This window comes from Trachurus japonicus, chromosome 11, assembly GCF_045865225.1.
Source record: "Trachurus japonicus isolate A0001 chromosome 11, Traja_1.0".
NCBI lineage: Eukaryota > Metazoa > Chordata > Actinopteri > Carangiformes > Carangidae > Trachurus > Trachurus japonicus.
The window spans coordinates 12,774,148-12,781,195 of record NC_140917.1 but is presented as its reverse complement, the minus strand read 5'-3'; the positions used below and the strand labels follow the sequence as shown (position 1 = coordinate 12,781,195).

Here is a 7,048-nt window from a genome sequence, read left to right as displayed (position 1 = left end):
CATATTGCATATACATTCATTCTACAGCATATAGATTAATTCTGCAGCATATACATTATAATAACACATATGTACTTATATATCTATAAAAATTAGGGCTGTCAGAGTTAACGCGTTAATCGCGATTAGATTAATTTAAAAAAATTTAAATTTTTTAATCGCGGTTAATCGCGGCCCATTTTGTCCTCTGTCTGCTGGACTGGAGGACTGGAGTGTGGGACCTCCAGTCCAGTAGGTGGCGGTAAGGCACCTTCAAGTTGGTTGCTACACAAATATACACAGTCTAACATATATCCACAGCTCCATCCATTGATTTTTTGAAGGCTTGTTGTCAACAAATGCACATGGCCATGTATTGATTTTTTTGACGGCGTCGGTTGTCAACAAATGCACATGGGATGTATTGATTTTTTGACAGCTTCTGTTGTCAACAAATGCACGTGGCCAGGCAGAGGCGTAGCAAAGTAAAGGGCAATTTCCACTGGATGCAATTCGTTTCAATTCTGTGTGAGTTTCATGCATCATGTGTTATGATTAGGTACTAGGCCTGCTAGGTCTGGTCTAAAAGTTGTTTGTCTAGAGATTATAACACTTTGGCTTGGACTTTCAACACTTTGGAGGGTTGAAAGTCCAAAGCGCCATATATAATATTTTTAATAGAGATTAATCGCGAGTTAACTATGGAAAAAATGTGATTAATCGCGATTAGAAAAATTAATCACAGCCCTAATAAAAATATATAACATATTATACATATAAATATACCATGTTTTCCTATTTTGCTAAATACTTTTTTATTAATATTTTGAATTGCTTTACATTAATATTTTGAATTGCTTTAGAGATAAGATAAGATAAGATAAGATAAGATAAGATAAGATAAAAAATTGTTTTCATGTACAGGTGTGAACAGTGCAGCTGTGATCAGAACATGTGTAATTTTGATTTTGTCTTTTATTCTGACAGGTCATATGACTCCGCCCACTCAGCTGGACTCCACAGGTGTGTGGTTTTGTCTTCTTCTTCTTCAGGTCTCTTTCACTCCGATTTCTGTGAGTCATCATCAGTCAACTGATCGATCTGTTTCTGTCTGTGTCAGTGATCAGTTCAGGTGTGACAGCAGCAGATCAGCACAGCGGCTCCAGTCTGGACTCACCTGCAGGTAGCTACAGACCCCAGACCAACTCCCACCCCCCAACAGGTGTTTGTTTCTCTAAGACTCACCTGTACAACTTAACCTGTTATGGTGTCATCCTGTTGAAGAGCATGTTCTTCATCATCATCATCAATTTGACGTCAGCATCGGTCAATCGGGACTAGACCACACCGCTCTGAGCTCAGGACCGGACCAATCACTGCCCAGCTCTGTCTCTGGCTCCGCCCACTCCGCCACCCTGGAAGGTTGGTGTAAAAAAAATAAAAAATAAATAAAAAAGGCTTTTATTATGAAAAATAAAAAAAGGGAGAAAGATTTTTATTTTTTTTATTCTGATACCTGGTTGTTTTTGTCAGCTGCAGCAGCTTCATCTTCTTCGTCACACAGTGAAGGTCACAGAGAACAAACAGGTAAACTCACCTGCACAGGTACACACACACACACAGTTATTGTAGTTTTAAATTTTCATTAGTTTTTATTTTTATTTTGTTTTTCAGTTTGCAACAAGTGATTAAAGTTTTTATTTTTGAGGAATTGACTAGTTTTTATTTAGTTTTTGTTTCGTCTTTGTTTCGTGAGACCTCTGAAGATGAATTTCCAAATATTTCCCATCAGTCCTCACCACGTTACATTCACTCTTATCTACCTGTGGGTCGCACTCGAAGTCGTCTCATATTGAGCTGTGGCGTTTTCTTCCTGCAACTTTAATCATCTCTAAGAAAACTACAACTAAGCTGATGTTATCTGACATTCAGTTTAGTTTGAGTTACTTTTCCATTGTTCGTCTGAATTTTTAAAAAACTTTATTTTAGTTTACTAAATTATTTTTTCACTGCTAATTTTTAGTCTTAGTCAGAGCTGGCCCAAGGGATAAGCCAACTAAGCACCTGCTTGGGGCCCCGTGACCATTGGGGGGGCCCCCAAAGGGCAAGTAACTTTTTTAAATTGTAGTGCGTAACTTCTGTCGACCCTTGGAGAAACTCTGCGTAATTACAAAAAACTTTAACTGTTGTTACATTTCAAATTGTTGTTGCACTTTGCTGTTGCAAAACCAAAAAATTTAAAGAGCAGATGATGTGTTTACAGTAAATGCATTGTCTGTTGGTTTAACTTCATTTTGTTACTTTTAGTCGACCTTTAGGTGACATTCAGTATCCCAGTACTATATCAATTTAAATACTAAATGTAAATCAACCGCAGGCTGCACTTTTAGCTGAATTTTGTGCCATTTCAGAATAAAAACCATAGATGGGTAAAAACCTGCCAGGATATAATGATTCATAATGACAGATTAGAAAAATGAAATACTATTATTGGCAGTAATAGAGGGCACCAAAATAAAGATTTTGCTTAGGGCCCCATGGAGGCTTGGGCCGGCCCTGGTCTTAGTTTTAGTTAACTATAATAACTCTGACACACATGGTTTGTTTTGTATTTTCCTGACAGATGGAGGCGACTCACCTGATACCAACGGTAGGAGCCTCATGGATGTTCAACTAATGTTGTGGGACTTTAAAGCAGAAGTAAGCGATCCGGTCGTTTTGGCTAATGCTGCGTTCCAGGCAGGCTTTTGAAACCGTAAATTACAGCTTCAAGTCACGACTTACGACTTTGTAGCGTTCCAGGCAACCCACTCGTGTTTTTCCGACCTGTTTTACCTGTGAAAGTCACTATAACGGCCACTCGTAACTTCTGACCCGTGAACTCGCACCAGATCGAACTGGTACGACTTCACAGGTCGGAAAAACACGAGTTACGGGCTGCCCTGAACGCACCATAACGTCTTGTCAGCCGATGGAGTTAGCAGCCCCCGTCCTCGTCATGGATCTATTGGTCCTCGTCCCTACGTCGCCACATTCACGCGCATCCCTTGGCTGCACACACAGCCCTTCATGCCGTTCTCTCTCCTCATTGGATAAAACTTGTAGGATACGAGAAAAGTTTTCTCCTCGGCTCAGAGCAGAGCAGAGGGACTGAGAGACCCGTGTTTTGGTCCAAACACTCTATATAAGTGATTGCTGTCGGAAGATATAACTATTTAAGACTTATATTAACCACACAAAAATATCGCTTACTTCTGCTTTAATGACTGTACTTGAATGTGCTGTGAGTCACGGACAGTTTGTGTTTTTCAGGAAACGGCCGACAGACTCATCTCACAGATACAAACGGAGGTAAATTCTTCTTCTTCTTCTTCTTCTTCTTCTTCTTCTTCTTCTTCTTCTTCTTCTTCAGGTCAGATCTGTAGCTCTGTCTTCTGTCTCTGCAGCGACCGACCGGCCGGTTCCAGTCAGTGACCACCAGACGGATCTCACCGGTACGATACAGATTATTGATCTATTGACTGATTAGATTTTAGTCAGAGTTAATCTTGTCTGATTAAAGGGATAGTTCACCCAAAATTCTAATTTCACTGATTATCTACTCACCCTCATGTCGACTAAGGGCTGGGAGAAGTTTCAGAGTCCTCCGTGGCTTCTCTGAGTTACAGCGGGGCTCAGCGCAGCACTGCATGTCCATATGACGGTTGCGAACAGGGCTCACTTTTCCTCGTCCAAAAAGACACACCAAAAAAAAATACCTCCATAGTGCTCGTCTGTAATGTCCCTCTTGTATTGAAGCCCCAACATGAGAAATTGTTCCGAAAAAAGTTAAATAAGTCTATGTTTTAAGCTTGTTTGTAGCGGAAGCTCCCAGTGTTGCTCTGCTGGAATATCGCACGATTTGCGGAGCCGTGAACTGGGTGTCAATGCAAATCGCGCGAGATTTGGACGGACCAGGAAGAGCAAAAATTAGAATTTTGGGTGAACTATCCCTTTAACTGACTCACTGATTAGTGATGTAATTAGCGGTAACGCCCAATGATGATGATGTCAGCAGGTAGCGTGCAGACGGTGACCAGTCACGTCGACCTCACAGGTGAGAGGAACTGATTGCTTCAATTGATCAATATCCCAATTCACAACATTGACCACTGACAGGAACCTGACGCTGTGCTCTGATTGGTTCCAGCGACAGGCCTTGGACTCGGACATGATGTCACAGGTGGGAGTTACTATGACAACCGATGGTATGAGTTAGTTTGACCTGTGAGCTGTTCATTCACCTTGGGGACTCACTTCCTGTCATGTGACTCGGTTGCAGAGTCGTCCCCCCTCGTCCACCACACAGAGTCGGTAGACGTCTTCACAAACACAATGAACTCAGGTAGGAGGACGCCCGACTGTTCACCTGTCGGACACACACCTGCCTCTTTACTGTGTGAGACACAGATTCCTGTTTACCTCTGTGACACACACCTGTTTTGCTTTTCTTTTTTTTTGTTGTTGCTTTAAAAAGTTTCAGGTGTGTACTCCTCCCACACGAACATGGTGACCATGGCAACTGACTCCACAGGGACAGACACAGGTGAGCTCTACCCTCCCCCACATGCCCACAACATGTGTGTGATGCTGCAGAAAGGTTAAAGGGATAGGTCAACATTTTGGTTAAATTCTCCTATCGCCATAATCCCTATAGTCGCAGCAGAAGGTTCATTACCTTTAATTATCAGTGCATGTTGTTTTGAGATCAGCGGGGCAGAGACGTGAGCTGCTCAGTGAACACAAGATGAACGGTACAGGTCCCCTGTCCCTCATCAAACTCATCAAATACACAATCCAACAACTCCAAAACGCTCTGGTGGAGAAGCTGTGACCTGCACATTCACCACGCTATGAGATAATAATGTAACATTAGTTGTTTTCGAGTTGAATGCGTAACCGGAACTACATCCCAAACACGGCTGCGCAAGTAGTTCAGAGTATTTGCTTCATGTGTTGTAATGTTACGTAATTAATTATAATTTATTATTTTGTGGCGTGGTGAATGTGCAGGTCACAGCCTCTCCACCAGAGCGTTTTGGAGTTGTTGGATTGTGTATTTGATGAGTTTGATGAGGGACAGGGGACCTGTACCATTCACCTCCATTGTGTTCACTGAGCAGCTCACGTCTCTGCCCCGCTGACCTCAAAACAACATGCACCGATAATTAAAGGTAATGAACCTAGTGCTATACGACTATAGGGATTATGGCGAAGGGAGAATTTGCCAAAATGTTGAACTATCCCTTTAAATGTCAGACATGTTCATCATGTTGTTGTGTGTTTGTAGCGGCAACGGATGCAACACGAAGTCCAACTGGCTCCAGTAAGTTCCTTTATTGAAACAGAAGAAGTTCAGGTTGAGTGTAACAGGTCTTCTACTGTTGAAGTATATGGTAGTGTGTGTATGTGTGTGTGTCAGTGTGTAAATATACTATATAAATATGTGTGTGTGTGTGTTTGTTTCAGGTCTTCCAGCTGTGACGGATCACACACAGGCGGCTGGTAAGTTTTACAGATGTTTAATGTGGAGAAACCGAAGTGTAAACTGAACTACAAACCAGTCAGAATGAATTGATCCGTCGTCGGTTTCAGTTCTCAAGTCTTGTGCTTATATCTGATCTGAGACCAGGTGCTGAAGGCTTGTTCTTTCTCTCTTCCTGGCTCTGCTTGTTCTCTGCAGGTCCAGTCACTGAACAGTACAACCCATCTGGTCAGGGTCCTGAAGGTTCGTAACAACACGCTCCCACCTCTGACCTCTGACCTCTGAATGCACTCTCTAAACCTGATCCCCTTTCATTCAGTCTCCGCTGGCACCAGACCACCAGCTCCATTATAGTCCAGGTTCTGGACGGAGCGGGGAATCGTGCACATCATGTGACCACTGGAAATATGATTATTATTTGTTAAAAAGCAGAAATATATTCTTCTGCACAGAGTAGATGGACAGATTAAGCCAGATCAATAAGCAAAACAATATCTGAAGCATCAAAACTATAAATACTTTCTTTAATTTAAGACACATTTTCTGTCTCAGGTGCAGAAAATGTGGAACTGGAGGATACCTGCTGACTTCCACATCAAACCGCGAGTTCGATTCCTGCGCTACAGATTCCAGTGTACTGACCAATCAGCGTGGCCCAGGAAATATGACCCCTCCCGCTAGCTGTAGGCTCCGCCCACAGGGCAGCAGAGGCTCATCCGTGTTTTTGGTTTTTTTTTAATATTTAAAATGTGGAGTTTGTTTATAGACGTTTATTTTGTTTTAGAGCGGAATAAAGAATAAAGTTTCAACCGAAACTCGACTTGGTTGGTGATTTTTGTTTTGACTTGATGACATCATACAGGATGTGACATCACTCTCACTGTCAGGATTGTAATATGTGGTTTTAAACTTCGACAATAAATTTGTTTTTTGTCTATTTTGAACATCCAACTGAGAATTTGTCTTCATTCCAAACTGACAACTGTCAAGTTCCAACTAATCAGTTTTTGATCAATAACATTAAAGGGATAGTTCACCCAAAATTCAAATTCCACTCATTAGCTACTCACCCTCATGTCGACTAAGGGCTGGGAGAAGTTTCAGAGTCCTCTGTGCCTTCTCTGAGCTACAGCGGGGCTCCGTGCAGCACTGCATGTCCATATGACGGTTACGAACAGAGCTCACTTTTCTTCGTCCAAAAAGACACACCAAAAAAACATCCAAATACCTCCACACAGCTCGTCTGTAATGTCCCTCTTGTATTGAAGCCCCAACATGAGAAATTGTAGGTATTTCGATGTTTTTTGGTGTGTCTTGTTGGACGAAGAAAAGTGGGGTCCGTTCGCAACCGTCATATGGACATGCAGTGCTGCACGGAGCCCCGCTGTAGCTCAGAGAAGGCACGGAGGACTCTGAACCTTCTCCCAGCCCTTAGTCGACATGAGGGTGAGTAGATAATGAGTGAAATTTGAATTTTGGGTGAACCATACCTTTAACCTGATCAGACACTGGCATCAGGTGTGACATCATGTGCATGGCTGATGC

At 42.3% G+C, this 7,048-nt stretch overlaps 1 protein-coding gene across 1 annotated transcript in view; it reads left to right on the top strand.

The window, feature by feature from the left end:
- LOC146978360 (uncharacterized) overlaps positions 1-6,521 on the top strand; it is a 14,095-nt gene extending 7,574 nt beyond the window's left edge. The window contains exons 12-24 of the mRNA XM_085790212.1: positions 967-1,002; positions 1,264-1,401; positions 1,513-1,566; positions 2,603-2,629; positions 3,292-3,330; positions 3,426-3,473; positions 4,037-4,075; positions 4,169-4,201; positions 4,301-4,363; positions 4,496-4,564; positions 5,488-5,523; positions 5,702-5,746; positions 6,056-6,521. Coding sequence (XP_085646338.1) covers positions 967-1,002; positions 1,264-1,401; positions 1,513-1,566; positions 2,603-2,629; positions 3,292-3,330; positions 3,426-3,473; positions 4,037-4,075; positions 4,169-4,201; positions 4,301-4,363; positions 4,496-4,564; positions 5,488-5,523; positions 5,702-5,746; positions 6,056-6,090 — 662 coding nt within the window. The 3' untranslated portion in view covers positions 6,091-6,521. The remainder of the gene's footprint in view (positions 1-966; positions 1,003-1,263; positions 1,402-1,512; positions 1,567-2,602; positions 2,630-3,291; positions 3,331-3,425; positions 3,474-4,036; positions 4,076-4,168; positions 4,202-4,300; positions 4,364-4,495; positions 4,565-5,487; positions 5,524-5,701; positions 5,747-6,055) is intronic.
- Positions 6,522-7,048: the final 527 nt, after the last annotated feature.